The sequence below is a fragment of the Plecotus auritus genome (genome assembly GCF_963455305.1).
Source record: "Plecotus auritus genome assembly, chromosome: X".
Classification (NCBI taxonomy): Eukaryota; Metazoa; Chordata; class Mammalia; order Chiroptera; family Vespertilionidae; genus Plecotus; species Plecotus auritus.
Window position 1 is genome coordinate 93,657,259 of NC_137784.1, and position 23,267 is coordinate 93,680,525.

At 37.0% G+C, this 23,267-nt stretch overlaps 1 protein-coding gene across 1 annotated transcript in view; it reads right to left on the bottom strand.

Annotated features, from left to right (window-relative positions):
* The window catches only part of LRCH2 (leucine rich repeats and calponin homology domain containing 2), a gene marked incomplete at its 5' end in the record, with an annotated part of 196,370 nt that overhangs the window by 65,892 nt on the left and 107,211 nt on the right, over positions 1-23,267 (bottom strand). The window contains 6 exons of the mRNA XM_080653128.1: positions 3,967-4,050; positions 12,215-12,273; positions 12,364-12,461; positions 12,634-12,745; positions 13,274-13,361; positions 18,342-18,475. Coding sequence (XP_080509254.1) covers positions 3,967-4,050; positions 12,215-12,273; positions 12,364-12,461; positions 12,634-12,745; positions 13,274-13,361; positions 18,342-18,475 — 575 coding nt within the window. The remainder of the gene's footprint in view (positions 1-3,966; positions 4,051-12,214; positions 12,274-12,363; positions 12,462-12,633; positions 12,746-13,273; positions 13,362-18,341; positions 18,476-23,267) is intronic.

The window sequence follows — 23,267 nt, forward strand, 5'->3', positions numbered from 1 at the left end:
GGACATTACATAATGATGAAGGGGTCCACTGAACAAGAGGATATAACCCCTTTTAAACATTTATGCACCCAATATAGAAGCACCTAAATATATAAAACAAATCTTGATGGACATAATAGATGAGGTTGATAGTAATACAGTCAGAGTAGAAGATTTTAAAACACCATTGACATCAATGGATCTTCCAAACAAAAAATCGAAAGGAAGAACAGCAGCGTTAAAATCACACTAGATCAGCCCTGGCCAGTGTGGTTTAGTTGACTGTACATTGTTCTGTGCATTGAAAGGTTGCCGGTTTGATTTCCGTCAGGGCACAGGTCTGGTTTGTGGGCTCAATCTTTGGTGGGGGGCATGCATGAGGCAGCCGATCAATGTTTTGATCTCACACCGTTTCTCTCTCTCGTCTCTCCCCTACCCCCCAAAAAATATTTAAAATACAGAGAGAGAGAGAGAGAGAGAGAGAGAGATGAGAGAGAGAGAGAGAGAGAGAGAGAAGCACTAGACCAGACACATTTAATTGATATATTTGGAGCATTTTACCCCTAAAGCAGTAGAACATACATTCTTCTCAAGTGCACATGGAACATTTTCTAGGATAGATCACATGTTAAAACACAAAACAAGCCCTAGCTGGTTTGGCTCAGCTGAGGCCTGAAGGGTACTGGGTTCGATTCCAGTCAAGGGCACATTCCTGGGTTGCAGGCTCGATTCCCAGTAAGGAGTGTGCAGGAGGCAGCCAATCAATGATTCTCTCTCATCATTGATGTTTCTATCTCGCTTCCTCTCCCTTCCTCTCTGAAATCAATAAATTATGTTTTTTAAAAAAGAAGATACAATGGGGCAGAGAGAGTCAATTCAATAAATGGTGCTAGGAAAACTGCATAGATATATGCAAAAAAATGACACTAGACCACCTTCTTACACCATATACAAGAATAAATTCAAAACGGATTCAAGACTTAAATGAAAGACTCAAAACCATAAAATTCTTAGAAGAAACATAGATAGTAAAATCTAGGACATTTCTGTTAGCAATATTTTTTTCTGAAATACCTCCTTAGGTAAAGAAAACAAAAGAAAAAAATGAATAGATGGGACTACATCAAAATAAAAAGGTTTTTCACAGCAAAGGCAAGTATCAACAAAATGAAAAGACAACGCAATGAATGGGAGAGCATTTTTACCAATGATACATCTGATAAGGGGTTAATATCCACAATTCATAATGTAATCAGACAAGTCAACACCAAAAGAACATTCCAATTAAAAAATGGACAGAGGACCTGAACAACCACTTCTCCAAAAAGGACATACAGATTGCCAACAGACATAGGAAAGAAGATGGTCAAGGTTACTAATCTACAGAGAAATGCAAATTAAAACCACAATGAGATATCAACCCACACCTGTCAGAAAGGCTATTATCAATAAATCCAGAAACAACAGCTGTTGCCAAGATTGTGGACAAAAATGAACACTCATGAACTTTTGGTGGAAACATAGATCAGTGCAACCACTATGGAAAAGAGTAAGTTTCTAAAAAAATTGAAAATGGAACTGCCTTATGACCCAGGAATTCCACTTATGGGTATATATCTGATGAAACTCAAAACACTTATTCTAAGGAAAGATGCACCCTTATATTCACTGCAGCATTATTTACAACTAGAGGCCCGGTGCACGAAATTCGTGCACGGGGGAGGGGGGTGTCCCTTAGCCCAGCATGCACCCTCTCCAATCTGGAACCCCTCAAGGGATGTCCAAGACTGCTGGCTCCCAACTGCTCGCTTGCCTGCCTTCCTGATTGCCCCTAACCGCTTCTGCCTGCCAGCCTGATCACCCCTAACCACTCCCCTGCCAGCCTGACTGATGCCTAACTGCTCCCCTGCCAGCATGTTTGCCCATAACTGCCCTCCCCTGTAGGCCTGTTTGCCCCTAACTGCCCTCCCCTGCAGGCCTGGTCCCCCCCCAAGTGCTCTCCCCTGCAGGCCTGGGTCCCTCCCAACTGCCTTTCCCTGCAGGCCTGATCACCCACAACTGCCCTCCCTTGCAGTCCTGGTCACTCCCAACTGTCCTCCCCTGCTGGCCATCTTGTGTCCACATGGGGGCAGGATCTTTGACCACATGGGGCAGCCATCTTGTGTGTTGGAGTGATGGTCAATCTGCATATTACTCTTTTATTAGATAGGATAGAGGCCTGGTGCACGGGTGGGGGCCAGCTGGTTTGCCCTGAAGGGTGTCCCGGATCAGGGTGGGGGTTCCCTTGGAGCGTGGGGTGGCCTGGGCGAGGGGTCTGTGGTGGTTTGCAGGCTGGCCACACCCCCTGGTGACCCAAGCGGAGGCCCTGGTATCTGGGGTTTATTTATCTTCTATAATTGAAACTTTGTAGCCTGGAGCGGAGCCAAGCCTTCTGCTAGCTCTGTGGCGGCAGCCATTTCTATTGGGATTTATGTATCTTCTATAATTGAAACTTTGTAGCCTTAAGGGAGGACTGGGCCGGCCAGGGTGTGCAGAAAGCTTGGCTTCCTCCATCGCCGCGGGCAACCCTAGCCTCCTGCTCTTTCCAGCTCCATGGCTGCCGCCATTTCTGTATGGATTTATGTATCTTCTATCGTTGAAACTTTGTAGCCTTGAGTGGAGGCCTAGGCCGGCAAGGGCAGACGGAAAGCTTGGCTTCCTCCATTGCCAGGGAAACCCAAGCCTCCCTCCTGCTCTCTGTGGCCCTAGGCATCTTGGCTGGGTTTATTTGCATATTCGCTCCTGATTGGCTTGTGGGCATGGCTTGTGGGCGTGGCTTTGTGGGTGTAGCAGAGTGATGGTTAATTTGCATATTACTCTTTTATTAGATAGGATAGTTAAGATATGGAAGCAACCCCAGTGTCCATCAATAGACGAGTAGATTAAGAAAAAGTGGTATATATATACAATGGAACATTACCAGGCCATAAAAAATAATGAAATCACAGTATTTGCAACAGCATGGACAGACCTAGAGTGTTTATGCTACATGAAGTCTGTCAGTCACAGAAAGGCAAATACCATATGATGTCGCTAATATGTGGAATCTATACAACAATATAAAGGAACAAACAAAACAGAAACAGACTCATAGAGAACAGACTGAAGGCTGCCAGAGGGCACGGGGGTTGGGACTGGGTAGAAAAAGTGAAGGGATTCAGAAGCACAAATAGGTGGTTCCAAAATAGTCATGGGGATGTAAAGTACAGCATAGGAAATATAGTCAATAATACTGTAATAACTGTGTATGGTGCCAGATGGGAACTGACAATATCGGGGGTGGCGGGAACACTTTGCATACGATTATCTAACCACTATGCTGTACACCTGAAACTAATACAAATAACATTGAATATAAATTGTAATTAGAAAAAATAAAGGACTTCCACTGACAGATTTTATAGTCATTCACACAATGTCTTTCTCATTGCAAAAGACAAGCATTTGGGAACAGCCCACCAGAGAGAGAAATGCTCACTCACCAACATGAATCTCTGAACCTCAAATTATCATGCTGATTTAATCACCCATTATGTAATTAAATTCATTTCTAAGGAGTTTACACATATCCCAAGTAATTTGGAATCTGATAAAAAGCACACTACATACTTATGACATATATATGGGGAAAAATGCTTACAATATATCTAATGCTACTGGGGGCTAAAATGAATTCAACAAATAAATCATTAGCACACTGGAATAAAAAAGAGATTCCTAACGAATAATTAAATATAATGACAATGTAATTTTTTAAATTATATATGTAACTTTACATATCTCTCCTAAGTATTTCCTATTGTCTTTTAGCAGTTAGTCCCTTACAATAATTCTTAAAATGGCCCTATTGTCTACTGAAAACTTCATATACTTTATCTGATAATCTTTAAATAATCAGATTTAATTATTGTAAAATTTGCCAATTTAAATATCATTACTAAAAAATACCTGTTCTTTTGCTCTTGATGTAATAACTGAGCGGCTACTTCCTTCAAATCATCATCATCTTCCTCTGCAAGTTCTTTTTCAAGTCTGAAAGGTGGCACAAATATGTTTATCCAAAAAGACAGAAGATGTTTTTTCATTTATTTTATTTTTGTTGTTATTTACTGAATTTATTGGAGTGACATTGTTTAATAAAATTATATAGGTTTCAGATGTACAATTCTATAATACATCATCTGTATATTGTATTGTGTGTTCCACCACCCCAGTAAAGTCTCTTTATTTTGTGCCCGCTTCCAGAACTAGAAGCCATGTTTAGTTTTTAATACCATGTGAAAGCTAAAATCTTAACATTCGTGTATTTAAAACATTAAAATAAGAAATAAGAGCCCTAACTGGTTTGGCTCAGTGGATAGAGCGTCGGCCTGGGGACTGAAGGGTCCCAGGTTCGATTCCGGTCAAGGGCATGTACCTTGGTTGCGGGCACATCCCCAGTGGGAGGTGTGCAAGAGGCAGCTGATCGATGTTTCTCTCCCATCGATGTTTCTAACTCTCTATCCCTCTTCCTTTCTCTCTGTAACAAATCAATAAAATATATTTAAAAAAAAAAAAGAAATAAGGAATATTTAAAGAATATAAAAGCATATCTATCCTTTCTACTAAACAGAAAATGTAGCATACTGGTTATATTAATATAATTAATGGCTAACAAATTGAACTGTAGTATTACTTTTTTGTAATTTTTGAAATGTGTAATGGCCATAGTAATTTAATAATGCATACTCTCCAGTTGTGAGTGTAATAAGAACTACAGAGTTCTATCTGGCCAGTCTTTATCAGTAAATATAAAATGTCATGAAATTTTCATATTGATCTTAACAATCTCTCCACGAAATATTTAAGTAGAGGAAATACAAAATGGGTTCAAATAAGTTTGGCAAATTTGCCAAAAAATTTGTAATTTTTATCATTCAAATAGAACCAAGAAATTGTAAAATAAACTGTTCTCCAAAAAAAAGTACTTAATTTAAAAACAAAGAAAGTATCAAATGCTGAGACTATCTTTACCAAAACTTGCATGCCAGTGGTAACTCAAGTTTAGGCAACTGTCCTCATGAGGTAAAGTGAGAAAGTAAAATAATTAAATATAAAGAATATAAGATAGGGGAAAATGGCGACCAGCAGGAAGGTAGGGAGGGAGAGAGTGTGAGAGAGTGAGGAACCCATAGAGGAGAGTGTAGACGTGTGTGGTGTGTGTGTGTGTATGAGCTAGGGACAGTTAGATTCTGCAGATCCTCCAAGGGGATGCCAAACCAGGCAGTCTTAGATGGCGGAGCCCCGCGCACAAAGTGGACACTTCTGGGCGGCCGGTGCAGGCATGGAGACCATACCATCTTGAGAAACAGAGCTGCTTGAGACTAGGATCCTGGTCTCAGACACAAACCAGGACCCTGCAGCCACTGGGTACAAAGAACTGTGACCACAGCTTCAGACCAACAGACAACAAGAATCCAGACTTCCCGGCAGCATATTTCTGTGAGTCAAAGAGCCTATCCCCCTCCCTGCAGGCTCACGGATAGGATAGCGCCAGAGTAACTGATAGACCCACCCCTCGCTAGAGCCGCAGCGCCCCTAGGGGAAATTGAGCTTGAGAGCACACGGGACACAGCTCCCCTACAAAGAATTTGAGCTTTGCGGGCGCAGTTCCCCTACAGGGAATTTGAGCTTGAGAGAGCACACGCGGACCGCAGCACTGCTACTGGAATTTGAGAGACTGGAATCTGCTCCCCGTAACGCAATCGGGAGAACAAACCCGAAGCCCATGGAGGGCGGCAGTGCCACCTGACTTTGATTCTGGGCAAGCACACATGGAAGTCAGTTTTCCTCAGCGCAGGCATGCCACAGAGCTATTGTGCAACCCAGTACCCCATGGTGACCTGGGCCCAAATTCTCCTGGCAAGAGGCAGCACTGAGCACCACCAACTTGACTCTCTTTAAGAGGCAGTGACTCCAATTCTTGGTGCATGCGCACACGGGGACCCTGATTCTCAGCGAGAAGCCGCACGAGGCAATGGAGACTCTGATACTCGATTCTTGGTGCAGACACAGGGACACTCTGACTCCTGGCATGCGCTAGGGGACTCATTTTCGGCAGACACCAACAGTGCGGTGCAAGCAGGGTCCCTGATTCTAGGCGGGAACATGAGACCAAACTGAATGCTGGAAACACTGACCCTGGGCAAGCCTGGTTCCCACCAACCGACGGCAGCCACACGTCCTAGTGTCAGAGCACTTCAGTGAAACTCGGGTGGTGCGAAGTTCCCAGAGCACACGGCCCAGGTCCACGCAATTCGAAGTTTGAACACTCTGGTGATAGTCAGAATGGGGAGATGACACAATCCCCAGAGGAAAGAAAATGAGGAGTCGCCAAGAAAGAAAATTAGTGAAATTGAAGCATGCAACAGGACCGAAAAAGAGTTCAGAGTAATGGTCGTGGAATTTATACATCGGATGGATGAGAAAATCAACAACTTATGCAAGAATCAGGAATAAATGAAAAATGATATAGCTACAATCAAAAACACCATGGAAAGTTTCAACAGTAGACTAGAAGAAGCAGAGGACCGAATTAGTGAGTTAGAAGATCAGGTACAGAAACAAGCCCAATCTGAATAGCAACTGGAGAAAAAAATTAAAAAGCAGGAGGAAAGCCTAAGGGAACTTTGGGAGAACATGAAACGAAGTAACATACGTATACTAGGGCTACCAGAAGGACAAGAAGAGCAGCAAGGATTAGAAAATCTATTTGAAGAAATAATGACAGAAAACTTCCCAGATATGGGGAAGAAAAAAATTACACAAGTACAGAGAGTCCCAAGCAGGATCAACCCCAAAAGACCCACAGCAAGACACGTCATAATTTCAATGGCAAATATCAACGACAAAGAGAGAATCTTAAAGGCAGCAAGAGAGAGAAAGAGAGTTACCTACAAAGGATCCCCCATCAGATTATCAAATGATTTCTCAACAGAAACACAGCAAGCTAGAAGGGAATGGAAGGAGGTATACAAAGTGTTGCAAAGCAAAGGACTGAATCCAAGAATACTCTATCCAGCAAGACTATCAATCAAAATTGAAGAGGAAATCAGGAGCTTCGCAGGCAAAAAAAGGCTAAGGGAGTTTATCATAACCAAAGCAGCAATGCAAGAAATGCTAAAGGGAATACTGTAAAAAGAAGAAATAAACAGGTAAGAAGGAACACAGACACAAAAATAGATATGACTACAAAAAAGTACATTTCAGTAATAACTTTAATAAAACGGACTAAATGCTCCAATCAAAAGACATTGAGTGGATGAATGGATAAAGAAACACAACCCATATATATGCTGTCTACAAGAGACCCGCCTCAGAACAAGAGACTCACACAGATTGAAAGAGAAGGGATGGAAAAATGTCTTTCAGGCAAATGGAAATGAAAAAAAAAAAAGCTGGGGTAGCAATACTTATATCTGACAAAATAGACCTCAAAGTAAATGCCATCACAAGAGATAAGGAAGGCCAATTCATAATAATAAAGGAATCGATACAACAAGAGGATATAACCCTGATAAACATATATGAACCCAATGCAGGAGCACCCAAATACATAACAAAACTCCTGGAATATATCAAGGGAGAGATCGACAAGAATACAATCATAATAGGGGACTTTAATACACCACTGACATCACTGGATAAATCCTCTAGACAAAAAATCAGCAAAGACACAGCAATCCTAAATGACTCACTAGATCAGATGGACTTAACTGACATCTTCAGAACATTTCACCCCAAAGCCACGGAATATACGTTCTTCTCAAGTGCACATGGGACATTTTCAAAAATAGACCACATATTGGGTCACAAGCAAAGTGTCCCCAAATTCAAGAAGATTGAAATCATAACAAGATCTTCTCAGACCACAATGCCACAAAATTAGAAATGAACTACAATAAAAACAATCTAAAAATCTCAAACACTTGGAAGCTGAATAGCATGCTATTAAATAATGACTGGGTTATCAAAAAGATCAAAGAAGAAATTAAAAGCATCCTGGAAAGTAATGACAACAAAAACACAACAATCCAAAATCTATGGGACACAATGAAAGCAGTCCTGAGAGGGAAGTTTATAGCTCTACAGGCCTACCTCAAAAAAGAAGAAACAATGGTAGTGAATCATCTAACTCAACAACTCAAAGAATTAGAAAGAGAGCAACAAGAAAAGCCCAGAGTGAGCAGAAGGAAGGAGATAATAAAGATCAGCACAGAAATAAATGACATAGAGATCAAAAAAAACAATACAAAAGATCAACGAAACCATTAGCTGGTTCTTTGAAAGGATAAACAAGATTGATGAACCTCTAGCCAGGCTCACCAAGAAGCAAAGAGAGAGGACCCAAATAAACAAAATAAAAAATGAGAGTGGTGAAATAACAACAGACCCCACAGAAATACAAAGAATTGTTAAAAAAAAATACTATGAACAACTCTACTCCAACAAACTAGACAACCTAGAGGAAATGGACATATTACTAGAAAAATACAACCTTCCAAAACTCAATTGGGAAGATTCTAATATTCTCAATAGGCCGATAACTATGGAAGAAATTGAAGTAGTCATCAAAAAGATCCCAGCAAACAAAAGCCTGGGGCCAGACTGCTTCACAGGGGAGGTATACCAAACGTTCAAGGAAGAACTAAAACCTATCCTCCTCAGACTATTCCAAAAAATTCAAGAGGAAGGAACACTTCCAAACTCATTCTATGAAGCCAGCATCACCCTAATACCAAAACCAGATAAAGACAACACAATGAAAGTGAATTACAGGCCAATATCCCTCATGAACATAGATGCCAAAATCCTCAACAAAATTCTAGCAAATCAGATCCAGCAATACATCAGAAAGATCATACACCATGATCAAGTAGGATTTATTCCAGGATTGCAAGGATGGTACAATATCCGCAAATTAATAAACATGATACATCACATAAACAAATTGAGAGAGAAAAATCACATAATCATATCAATTGACGCAGAAAAAGCATTTGACAAAATCCAACACCCCTTCTTGATCAAAACACTCAGCAAGGTGGGAATAGAAGGATCATACCTCAACACAATAAAAGCCATATATGACAAAGCCACAACCAACATCATATTCAATGGACAAAAACTAAAAACATTTTCCCTAAGAAAAGGAACAAGACAGGGATGCCCACTCTCACCACTCCTGTTCAACATAGTACTGGAAGTACTAGCCATTGTGATCAGACAAGAAGAAGAAATAAAAGGCATCCAAATTGGAAAAGAATAAGTAAAACTGTCCTTATTCACAGATGACATGATACTGTACATGGAAAATCCTAAAGACTCCATCAAAAAATTATTAGACTTAATAAATGAATTTGGCAATGTAGAAGGATGCAAAATTAATGCCAAGGAATCTATGGCATTTCTATACACCAATAACGAACTTATAGAAAGAGAGACTAAAAAAGCAATCCCATTTACCATCGCACCAAAAACATTAAGATACCTAGGAATAAACTTAACTAAGGAGGTAAAAGACCGATATGCAAAAAACTACAGGATATTGAAAAAAGAGATAGAGGAAGACATAAATAGATGGAAGAACATACCGTGTTCATGGATTGGTAGAATCAACATCATCAAAATGTCCATACTACCCAAAGCAATCTACAGATTCAATGCAATACCCATTAAAATACCAATGTCATATTTCACAGACCTACAACGAACTTTCCAAAAATTCATCTGGAATAAAAAAAGACCCCGAATAGCTGCAGCAATCCTGAGAAAGAAGAACAAAGTAGGGGGGATCTCAATACCAGATATCAAGCTGTATTACAAAGCCACTGTTCTTAAAACAGCCTGGTACTGGCACAAGAATAGACATATAGATCAATGGAATAGAATAGAGAACCCAGAAATTGACCCAAGCCACTATGCCCAATTAATATTTGACAAAGGAGGCATGAACATAAAATGGAGTCAAGATAGTCTCTTCAACAAATGGTGTTGGGAAAATTGGTCAGATACATGTAAAAAAAATGAAACTAGACCACCAACTTACACCGTACACAAAAATAAACTCAAAATGGATAAAGGACTTATACATAAGATGGGAAACCATAAAAATACTAGAGGAATACACAGGCAGAAAAATCTCAGACATATGCTGAAGGAACTTCTTCACTGATACTGCTCCTAGGGCAATGGAAACTAAAGAGAAAATAAACAAATGGGACTACATCAAAATAAAAAGCTCTTGCACAGCAAAAGAAACCATCAATAAAACAACAAGAAAGCTCACTGCATGGGAGAACATATTTGCTAATGTCATCACCGATAAGGGTTTAATCTCCAACATTTACAGGGAACTCACAGAACTTAACAAAAAGAAGATAAACAACCCAATCAAAAAATGGGCAAGGGACCTAAATAGACACATTTCGAAGGAGGACAGAAGGAAGGCGGCTAAGAGACATATGAAAACATGCTCAAAGTCACTAATTATCCAAGAGATGCAAATCAAAACAACAATGCGGTATCATCTCACACCTGTCAGAATAACTATCATCAACAAATCAACAAATGACAAGTGTTGACGAGGATGTGGAGAAAAAGGAACCCTTGTGCACTGCTGGTGGGAATGCAGACTGGTGCAGCCACTGTGGAGAACAATAATGGAGTTTCCTCAAAAAACTAAAAATGGAACTCCCATTTGACCCAGTGATCCCACTTCTAGGAATATATCCCAAGAAACTAGAAACACGAATCAGAAAGGATATATGTACCCCTATGTTCATAGAGGCACAATTCATCATAGCTAAAATTTGGAAACAGCCTAAGTGCCCATCAGCAGGTGAGTGGATTGAAAAACTGTGGTACATCTACACAATGGAATACTACGCTGCAGTAAAAAAGAAGGAGTTCTTACCATTTGCAACAGCATGGATGTTACTGGAGAGCATTATGCTAAGTGAAATAAGCCAGTCAGAGAAAGACAAATCCCACATGACCTCACTCATTTGTGGAATATAATGAACATCATAAACTGATGAACAGGGACAGATCCAGAGGCAGAGAAGCATTGATCAGACTATCAGACCTCAGAGGGAAGGCAGGGGAGGGTCGGGGAAAGGAGGAGAGATCAACCAAAATACTTGTATGCATGAATATAAGCCTAACCAATGGACATGAACACCAGGGGGGTGAGGGCATGAGTGGGGGGGTGAGGTTGGGGGGTTAAGGGAGGGATGAGGACACATATGTAATACCTTAATCAATAAAGAAATTTTTAAAAAATTCCTTTAAAAAAGAATATAAGATAAAGCTATGTAGCTCCTTATGATGTACCAGAGATGATTAATGACTGCTTAAAAAGTTACCAATGAGGTCATTTAGAGGAAGCACAATATAGAGAAAAGAGAAAATCTTCAGGATTACAGAGCTCAGTTTACACACTAGGTTCTACTGGATACTAGCTAAGTGGTTCTAGGCAAGAAATTTCCATCTCCAAGCTTCATCTTCCTCATCTGTAAAAATGAGGACAATATCTACTGTGCAGAATTTAGTGAACATTATATAAGAAACATGGAAAAGCACATAGTATAGATCCTGGTACGTGGTAGGTTTTCAAAATATGCTCTTCCCTTCCTTTCCTGCTTCAATGAAGGAACTTAAAAGGAAAAATGTGGTAGGTCATATTCCATCATTTCATAAGATAAATGATATAGAAGTGATCCAAAGCACACTTATTTTAATAAAGTAAGTATATTTTCTCAATGAAAGAAACAAAGAGTTAGGACACATGAGTTGCAGACATTTGAAAAACAGGGTCTCAGTTTCCTTATTCATCAAATGATGCCAATATCATCTATTTAAAAGACTTAAGTAGCTTAAATGAGGCAATGTATGTGAAGGTACAGTCTTCCTCAGTAATAATCATAGAAGACATTATTATTACACTTCTGATGGGAAAAACAATGTATAAATGACAATTTAAATGTTTACGAAAATTTTCAGTTTAATTGAGTAATGCAAGCAAATAAAGTATTCACAAATTACCTAAATTTAATGGGTAAATCAACAAAAATTATATTCTTCCAAGTAGGAATATCTAAATATATTTCAAATATTTATAAGTAACATTGCAATTTGAGAATTTGTCTGTGCTTACCTTTTCTCATCTCTTAATTCTTCATTTTTCTGAGATTTTTCAGGACCTTTTTCTTTTCCCTTATATAAAAGAAAGTTATCATTTTAAATTGTATGGTCCATTTTTTTGTGAGATCAAGGAGAACATGTTATTAATATTTGTTTCTTTACCTTAAGGAAAGAGACCAAGGATCCAATATGTGCCTCTCCTTGTTCGGGAACTGCTACATCTTCTGTGTTGTGGTCAATAAAATCATACACTTCCTGGTCTAAGTATAAAATAATATTTATTTAAAAGTATGAATAGTTTGTTCTGACACTGCTTAGAATAAAAGTGTGTTTTCTCAGTAAAAGAGTTGGCCAAAGATAATATTTTTCAAAGTCCATTTTTTATAAGGGCTATGTACATAAAATAAATACAGCAAACACCATATGGATTACCTTTCTGAGAATCAGGTTTACTTCCAACGGAGTGACTATCATTTCTTGATGTCTGCTCTCTATTTGATTCTGACACTTGAGAGTGAAGGCTGATTGTGTCGTCATCTGATGGCTGAAAAAAATAAAGCCCAAGTACCAATGAGGCATTTTAAAATAATATTAAGAATTAAGTTGCTTTAAGTTCACATATGAAGTATAGAATATTTGCTTTACCTCTCCAGTTTTCAAACCAAAAATTAGTACGTTCAGCCGAAACCGGTTTGGCTCAGTGTATAGAGCGTCGGCCTGCGGACTGAAAGGTCCCAGGTTCGATTCCGGTCAAGGGCATGTACCTTGGTTGCGGGCACGTCCCCAGTAGGGGGTGTGCAGGAGGCAGCTGATCGATGTTTCTCTCTCATCGATGTTTCTAACTCTCTATTCCTCTCCCTTCCTCTCTGTAAAAAAATCAATAAAATATATTTAAAAAAAAATTAGTACGTTCAGGTTTACTGTTGTGAGTTTAAAAATATACATGTCTGATTTCATAAAATGTAATAATCATTATACTTGTAAACAAAATAAGTCAAGTATGTGCAAGAGTCTATTTCAAAGCTCTAATAAAATTTTGAAATAGAATAGATCAGCAATAAAAAATACTCACTTCGGTTGCAGATAATCGTTTCTCTCCATTATCACTTCCAATTCCAGAGTCAGGGCCAGGATTTTTATTTGGATAAAAATCTTCCATACTATGGAAACAGAAATTCTAAGAACAGTTAGGGTTTTCTTCTTAAATAGATAATACAGAAATACAGACTTGACCTAAAATTTTCCTATATAATACAGAATATACACTTTTGATGTCTAAGATCCTTAAGGACATGAGGGGGGAAATGTCAGGAACCTTCCTAACAAAACACTTTATTCATGTCCCTCATGAAATATTTTTCCTTCATGTGCTCTGTTATAAAGTGTCAGTTGTTAATAATATGCTTTATTTCTCCTGAGAGATTCAGAAAATAAGATAGCCATGCTACAAAATCATCTTGATACAGTATCTTCCTGTTTTTGTCATTTGTTTGACAAATTACACCATAGAATGTTGAAATATATTTTTAATATATTTGTATTGATTTCAGAGAGGAAGGGAGAGGAAGAGAGAGGAACATCAATGATGAGAGAGAATCATTGACCGGCTGCCCCCTACTGGGGATCGAGCCCACAACCTGAGCATGTGCCCTTGACTGGAATCGAACCCTGGGACCCTACAGTCCGCAGGCCGATGCTCTATCCACTGAGCCAAACTAGCTAGGGCGAATGATGAAGTATTTTAAAACTTTAATTCATAGTTTCTTCTTCATTAGCTCTAGAAATATGCTTTAGCTTTATGAATAATGTCCATTTAATAACCGAGAAAAGAGAAAATATAAAACAAAGTTTGCAAAGCATTGAATAAACAATTTTTCTGGTGTGAGGTCAGAGCTGTCTTTGCAAATTTCTGAATACACAGTATGCCATCCAGGTAGCGAAGTATTTTTTCACTTCGATTTGCAAATTTACCAAACACCCCATATTGACCACTTAGCATTTGCCAGGAATTGGGCTAAGTGCTTTAAAGGCAATACCTCATATATTCCTTGTAAAGACTCTAGCAGATTGTTGGTGTTTTCTCATTTTACAGATGAGGAAACTGAGTCGGGGAAGGGTTGAACAATTTACCCAATGACATGCAACTTGTAAATGGCAGTCTAAATTTGATCCCTAGATTAACACTAAAGTCCCTGATCTTAATCACTATGCTATATATCCTCCCCCAAAACTGATCTTTATACTTTTCTGGAGTATATTAATAAACTTAGGGAAGCAATTGCCAACTATGAGGCACTATGCTGAATGCTTGAGATGAGATGAATTAAAAAATGTTTGACCTCAAAGGGCTCTCAGACCAGAGGTGAAATAAGTATATTTACATGTCTTGAAGACTATGACAAAGGTAAATATAAAGTGCTTTGAGAAAAGAGAAATTAATTCTCCTTGTAAGGTAAGGAAAAGCCTTACCCAAGAAAAGGGCATTTGGGCTTAGTCTTGAAGGATAAAAAGACGCAATAATTGCTAATATTTGTTGAGCATCTACACTGTATTAGGTACTTCATATTTTACTTTTAATCCTTACATTCTGTAATTTATGCACTATATCTTTATACAAATGAGGATAATAAAGCTTATAAAAGTTAACTTTCCACGGGGAAAAATTACATTTACTGAATATCATTTACTGAACTAGTTGCCAAGCACACATTTATTTTATTTTATTTTATTTTTTTATTGATTTCAGAGAAGGAGAGAGAGAGAGAGAAATAGAAACATCAACGATGAGAAAGAATAATTGATTGGCTCCCTCCTACACCCCCCGACTGGGGATTGAGCCTGCAACCCAGGCAAGTACCCTTCACAGGAATCGAACCCGGGACCCTTCAGTCCACAGGTCGACGCTCTATCCACTAAGCCAAACCAGGGTGCACACATTTATTTTTTATATTACTATTAGCATTGTTATTTTTATTATTATTAAATACTTCGGATTTATATAAAATTGAGCCCTACATTGTACTTTCAAGTGTGGGTTTCAAAATTATTTTTAAAAATCTATTATTTTCATTATTTTTAAATTTTTATTTTTCAATTATAATTTACATTTAATTTTATTTTGTACTAGTTTCAGGAATGCAGCATAGTGGTTAGACTATTTACTTTACAACATGGCCTCCACAATATTTCCAGTACCCACCTGGCATCGTACATATATATTACAATATTACTGACTATATTCGTACATATATATTACAATATTACTGACTATATTCACTATGCTGTACTTTACACCTCCATAACTATTTTGTTACTACCAATTGCCAAGCACACATTTAATTCTCACAATAAGCTTAGGAAATGGGTATTATTAACATTTTAAATAAACAAGCTCAGAGAGATTAAATACCTTACACAGTCCACAGAGGAATTAAGAGGTTAAACCGTGATTAGAGCTGAAATGCATCTGACTCTACTACACAATAATACTATGTACTATTAAAATACATCTGTGTATTTCTAAAAGATGATAATGATAATAATAAGCTATTTGTTGAGGAATTATTTTGGGTAAGACATTGTGTTGAGTGCTATATAGACATTATTTCATTTAATCCATATGATTATTTTTTACTTACATATAAGAAAACTAAGGAGCAAAAGAAAAAGAATATGGAGAACCAGAGACATTATGACACAAGAACATAGTTTTGAAGAGTCAGAGAAGGGCTTTACAGGTATATTATGTCTGACTCCAAAAGCGGACATACTTAACTACTGTTGATGCCTACCTGTGTAGAATGAACAATTTACAAACTAGTCAAGACATGGAAGAGTTTTATAAGTAGTAAGAACAATATAGGCAAGGGCATGAGTGTGAAAGTGAAATGTACATACAAGAATTTTTCTAGGTACTTCAATACAAGCTGTGAGTGGGAGGCTAGCACACCCAAGAGCCAATGCATAAGTAAACTCTATTGACCTGCACTGTCCAATACAGCAGCCACCAGGAGTATATAGCTATTGGGCACTTTAAATGTAGCTAGTCCAAATTGAGGCATGCTGTAAATGTAAATAAAATACACACCAGATTTCAAAGACTTAGTAGGAAAAAAAGAATGTGAAATAAACTAATTTTTCTATTTAAATTAGAGGTTGAAATATTTTTATATAATGAGTTAAATAATGTGTATTGCTAAAATTAATTTTACCTGCTTCTTTTTTACTTTTTTTTTTTACATGGGTTACAAGAAAATTTAAAATTCCATATGTGACTCACATCACATTTTATTGGGTGACACTGCTAGAGACTATCTCCAAAATATATCTAAACTCTATCCACTCCATTTCATCTCTATTGCAATCACCTTATTGAAGACCCCTTGATCTCTTGGAAGTACTGCAACAACCTAACTAGTCCCTCTACTTCTATTTTTGTTTACTTCCAATCTATTCTCCCTATAGAAGCGAAGATAGGTTTGTTGTTGTTTTTTTAACATAAATCAGATCACATTATTCCCCTGCTGTCCAATGAATTCCCACTGTACTTTAAATACAATTCAAACTCCTTAGCACAGCCTCAAAAGCCCCCACGTGACTTGAGTCCTTACTACCCAAAATCAACACATACCATTCTAGCCTTTAGCCACTCTGCTTCAACCATGCTGGCCTCCATTTAGCTTTTTGTTCTCTTTTGTTTTATTTTGTTAATCCTCACCTGAGGATATTTTTTCTGATTTTTAGACAGAGTGGAAGGGAGGGGGAGAGACAGAGAGAGAAAAACATTGATGTGAGAGACACCTGGATTTGTGCCCCTGGATTGGGGCCGAGGATCGTTCAGTCCGAGGACTGACGCTCCAATCACTGAACCAAACAGGCTAGGGCTAGTTTTTTAACATACCAAGCCTCTTCCTAACTTAAGGCCTTTGCACATGTCATTATTTGTGCCTGAAATGTTCTTCCCCTCGTTTTTTTCACAGCTACTTTTTCTATTGTCAGGTCTTGAATTAAACCAAACCATACCAAGGAGACATTTCCTAATTTTACTCCTAAAACATGTTCCTTCCCTTTATAGCAAGGAAATTTGAAATTATGTGTATTGTGTTCCCTTGCTTTGCTTATTAACTGACTCTTCCATTAGACAGTGAGCTACATGAAGGCTGAGACCAATATCATTCAACAAAACATACCCTGAACCAGTAGGCATGCTACCAATATTTGTAGAATAAATAAATGACTGATTTAATAAATGCTGTTACTAAAGTAAATTCATTTTTAAATAAATGTAAAGCAGACTAATAGAGTGTAGAATATGAATTAATTCTAACTTTTATGGAATTGTTTGGTTTATTATCATTCATAACATTAAACAAAAGAATCTTTAGGAACTAAATTTAATGTTTGGATAGTTAATTCTACTTAGGCAGCAGAAAAAAATTCAAAAAAAGTCCAATTTGGGAATTCCAGAACTTGCACTATTAACAACAGTACTTATTATATTGCCATTCCAAGTAGTCTAAATTTTGTCATAAATATAATGTCAAACCTTTAAATATAGTCTCACCCCATCCCAATTATTTTCCATACTGCTGGATGGAATTGTTTTCATATAATTAGACCAATGTACGTCTTTAAAAGATAAATTAAAAACAACATCAAATCTATCATTTCAAAATCTCATGAGGATAAAAACATCAGTATCATACAGAACATTGATGATAAATCATCTTTGATCTAGATACAAAAAATATAAAGTAAGGAAGCACTCAAAAATGCCTTGCTCTTCCACCAAATTCAGGTCAAAGTCAAATTCTACTAGTTATTACAAAGGTATACTAGGGTGATCATAGGAGTAATAGTTGTCAAATACTGAGAAATTAGTATTTCTGTACTATGATGTTAAACGTTTACATTTTACTACTAAAACTTTAATAATAATTAATCTTCTGAGAAAATTACAAGTTGATTCTAGGATTCCAGAAGTTCATTCTATGATGGTAATATTTCACTTCAAACAATTATTGAATTTAACACTGAAACAATCAGCCTAAACATATTCAGTACACTCAAGATTAATAAATATCTTTTATATAAAGAGAATATATTAATCATGAAACAAGACTGTAAGAGTATTACATTACCTGTCTGTGAGAGGCTGGGAGGGCATTCTTTTACTCAATGATGGAAGATCCAAAGAATCTGGTTTCTTATCCATTCTGCAACATGCCTGGATACTTAAGTATTTAAATATGTGTACTTTACCCTTTAAACATATCTGTCAATAAATAATGGAGAAAGGTTTAATTATATAGGTCCAAAATAAATGCTATCTACCAATTTACTTATATTTTAATAACCCCAAATTATGCTGAGACATCACGATCATGATAGATACATTGCATACTTAATTAATTTGTACTTCTGACATTAGGTGAAAAAAATCTGAGAACACTGATACCAACTAAAATTCTATTGCTGTCTCTGTTCTTATTAGAAAAACTACATTAATTATTCTGTATTTCACTAAAGTTTCCTTGTTAACAGTACAATGTACAAACCAGTAAACAGTATAAAATTTATAATTTATGAGAGTTGCCCTTATCAGAAAAAAAGCAATATATTTATCCTAGTGGTGAGAACAAAAAAAAAAATTTCATGTAATTCTTGAATGTAATCTATTCAGAACCACTAAGTTGGATGGGCTAAACACTGGAGGAAAGCTAATCAAAAGAATTTAAATATAGGAAAAATGAATTTGTTGAAAGGTGTGAGGGTAGGCCAACTAGAATAAAATAATATTTAAATGGTCAATTCAACTAAGATAATATCCTGAAAAGTTATTTTCATTGCTGATAGAGAGAAAAAGAATAATGAGGGGTGAAATACTATGTGAAAGAAAGTATGCTATATAAAAAGGATAGATAATGAGTGGTAAGGAAGTGGTTAGTCAAATTTACAAAGGTTAACTGCAGTCACCATGAGTTATATCTAATAAGTATCTCTCAAAAATTGTAATAAAAATATTTTGTTTTATGAGCTCACATAACCTACCAACATACACAAAAATAATCAACGAAGAAAATAATAAGAAAAGTACATTAAGAAGTAATTATCATCCGAGGTATAAAGGAGGACCATTTCTTAGATAAATCTAATAGTTACCAGATCTGACTTGACCACTGAAAAATTTAATTGAAAACAAAAATTAGAACAATTGAGTTATTAAAATATGAACACATTACCAATTAAGATGTATCCTATTATCTTCCCAAACTAAAAAAAAATTATTACATTACCAAATTAAATTATGATCAATTATTTTCTTTTGCCAATTCAATTTTTATAATAGTAATTCATGTACACAGTTTTAAAAGTCACAGAGAATTATAAAACTGATAACAAAATATTAATTCTAGCCCTGGCCAGTGTGGCTCAATTGGTTGAGTATTGTCCCATGTACCAAAAGGACACCAGTTCAATTCCCAGTCAGGGCACATGTCCAGGTTGCAGGTTTGATCCCCAGTCAGGGTGTGTATAGAAGGTAACTGATCGATGTTTCTCTCTCACATTGATGTTTTTCTCTTTCTCTCTCTAAATCTCCCTCCCTCTTTAAAATACATAAGAACATATTTTAAAAAAATAATTCTCCATTCCATCACCTCCAATCACCAAGACCCAGTCCCTCATTGGATGCTTGTACTTGGTTTTCTGCTATTTACATTCATATTTATAAATAACATGGTTTTATTACTATCTTATTTTTATTTTTCAAGTATAGACTTTATTTGTTGAAGTCTTACTAAGAAAAAAGAGAATTTAGATTTTTTTTAATTTATTAAGGTGTCCTTATTCCCCCACCCCAACCCCAACTCATGCCCTCACCCCACTGTTGTCTGTGTCCATTGGTTAGGCTTATATGCATGCATACAAGTCCTATGGTTGATCTCTCCCCCTTACCCCACTCTCCCCTACCTGCCCTCTGAGGTTTGATGGTCTGATCGATGTTTCTCTGTCTCTGGATCTATTTTTGTTCATCAGTTTATGTTGTTCATTATATTCCATAAATGAGTGAGATCATGTGGTATTTATCTTTCTCTGACTGGTTTATTTCACTTAGCATAATGCTCTCCAGTTCCATCCATGCTGTTGCAAATGGTAAGAACCCCTTCTTTTTTACAGCAGTGTAGTATTCCACTGTGTAGATGTACCACAGTTTCTTAATCTATTCATCTGCTGATGGGCACTTAGGCTGTTTCCAAATCTTAGCTATTGTAAATTATGCTGCTATGAACAAAGGGGTGCATATATCCTTTCTAATTGGTGTTTCTAGTTTCTTGGGAAATATTCCTAGAAGTGGGATTACTGGGTGAAATGGGAGTTCCATTTTTAGTTTTTTAAGGAAACTCCATAGTGTTCTCCACAGTGGCTGCACCAGTCTGCATTCCCACCAGCAGTGCACGAGGGTTCCTTTTTCTCCACATCCTCGCCAGCACTTGTCGTTTGTTAATTTGTTGATGATAGCCATTCTGACCGGTGTGAGATGGTATCGCATTGTCGTTTTGATTTGCATCTCTCGGATGATTAGTGACTTTGAGAATGTTTTCATATGCCTCTTGGCCTTCCTTCTGTCTTCTTTCGAAAAGTATCTATTTAGGTCCGTTGCCCATTTTTTGACTGGGTTGTTTATCTTCCTTTTGTTAAGTTGTATGAGTTCCCAGAATTTAGATTTCTTATTTTTATAACTACCACCACTTTCATACATCATCAATACCACTACCACCATCCTCCCATCTCCAATAACCATAAACTCACATAAACATACTTCCTCCCTCTTCAGAAGTATAGCATAGTGGTTAGAGCACAAACTTTGTCGTCAGATAGCCTTGGTTTGAAACTGGGCTTTACCACTTGCTAGCATATGACCTTAGGCAAGTCACTTAACTTCTATGCCCCTGTTTCCTCATATATAAAATGAGGTATAATGACAGTACCTGTTTAAAAAAATGAATTAATGCATATAAAAATGAATTAATGCATATAAAGAATTTTCAACAATGTCTGGAGCACAGTAAGTGCTATATAAATATTTTTTATTATTATAACACAATTTTTCATTAAATCAAAATAGAATATTTACACTGTTATGAGTAAGAAAGTATTCACAGATGAACCACATAAGTTAGAGTACATTTTCTTTCTCCTGCAAGTTTTTGTTTTGTCTGAAGTGACTAATTGCCTCATTTTTCCTTTGTATAATTTTCTGTATGCCTATCACTAATTAATTTCTAACTCTATGACAAAACTGTAAAACCCTCTCCATACTGACAAACACATCAAGTCATTTATCAATTTATTTCTTTTTCTTTTAGAAGACAATCACCCTGCTCCAAACTGACTGGTTGCTCTCTAGGCCTATTGCAAATCTATCGATCTTGAACATGAAGGATTTCTCTTTCTTAATTTACTCACACATTTTGATATAGCACAAACTCTGCTAGCTTTCTAATAAAAGCTACATGAGAGTTAAAATTTCTGAGACCTTGCATGTTTGAAACTATCTTTTTTCTACCTCACACCTGACTGATAGTTTAAGCACAGAAAGATGTAAATATTCCCTTAGTAACTGAAGATGTGGTTCTAAGATCTTCTAGCTTCCTATGCTGCTACTGAGAAGTCATTCTGATTGTCACTCCTATGAATGTGACCCATTTTGTTTCAATGGAAGGCTTTCAGTATTTTGGTCTCTGTCTTTCATGTTAGACATTATTCCTGCAAATGTCTAGTGATCTGTGGCTATCTATCTTCAAGAGTGAAGTGATTAAGAAGTCAACTGGAATATCTGTGTATGAGGGGAAGTTTACCAATGGTGAGCCTCACTGTCTAGTGACCAGACAGGGACTGGCCATTTCATCAGGAGACCCCCTCAAAGATCAGTATATTCTCCTAGTTCAATCAATCATCCAAGAGAGAAATCCAGCCATCCTGCCTGAAATAAATAAGACAGGCTAAAAGCATTGTGAGAGCCAAGTAAGACAGTCTACTGGAAGATCCCACCACTCACTATGTAAGCATTCATTGTTTTAAGTATAAGGTCTCACTTCTGCCCATAGCTATACATGGAGCCCTTGACTCCAGTTTTCAGTCTCCCTACAATAGTGCTATCCAATACAGTAGCCACTAGCCTCATGTGGCTATTTGAATTAATTATATCTAAATAAAACCAAAAGTTCAAATTTTCAGTCACATAATACACTTTCAAGTGCTCAACAGCCACTTGTGGTTACTACACTGGACAATGCAGATAGAGAACATTTCCATCACCACAAAAAAGTTCTAATAGCACTGCTCTAAAGAGTAAATTCCAGGCATATTATGCTAAGGTAAGAAGCTATAGTCATTTGGCTGCTGAGCTGAGGGAGGGAATCTGAGAGAAATCCACCTACTCCTCAGAGTAAACCCCAGGCTTCTGTTAATACAAATAGGGGGTCATGTGGCTTTGGAGCTAGGGGCAAGAATCTGACAGTGTAAATCTTAGACCTGTAGTGTCCAATGGTAGCCACTAATCACATGAAACTATTTAAATTTCAATTAATCAAAATAAAATTCAATCGTCTGATCTCAGGTCAGGACATATACAAGAAGAAATCAATGAATCAATGAATGCATAAATAAGTGGAACAACAAATTGGCCTCTCAAATCAATCAAAAAATTTTTAAAATCTCATGATCCATTTTAAATCAGCTTAAAAAGATTTAAAAATAATATAAAATTCAATTAAAATTTTGGTTCCTTCGACCAGTACATATTTCAAGTAGTCAGTAGCCACATGTGGCAAGTGACTATGGTACTGGACAGCACAGTTTATAAAACATTCCCACTGAGGGGAGCAGAGTTTGCTGCCTCAAAATACCACTTTTGGATATATTATTTTAAGAAATAAAATACCACTTTGGGGAATATTGTAATTTTAAGAGACAAAAGATTCTAAAGGAGCTTTTTACCTCCTCCTTACCTGTTTTTTAAAAAAATCAGTTGGAAAAACCTGCTCCAGAAAGGGAGATCACCT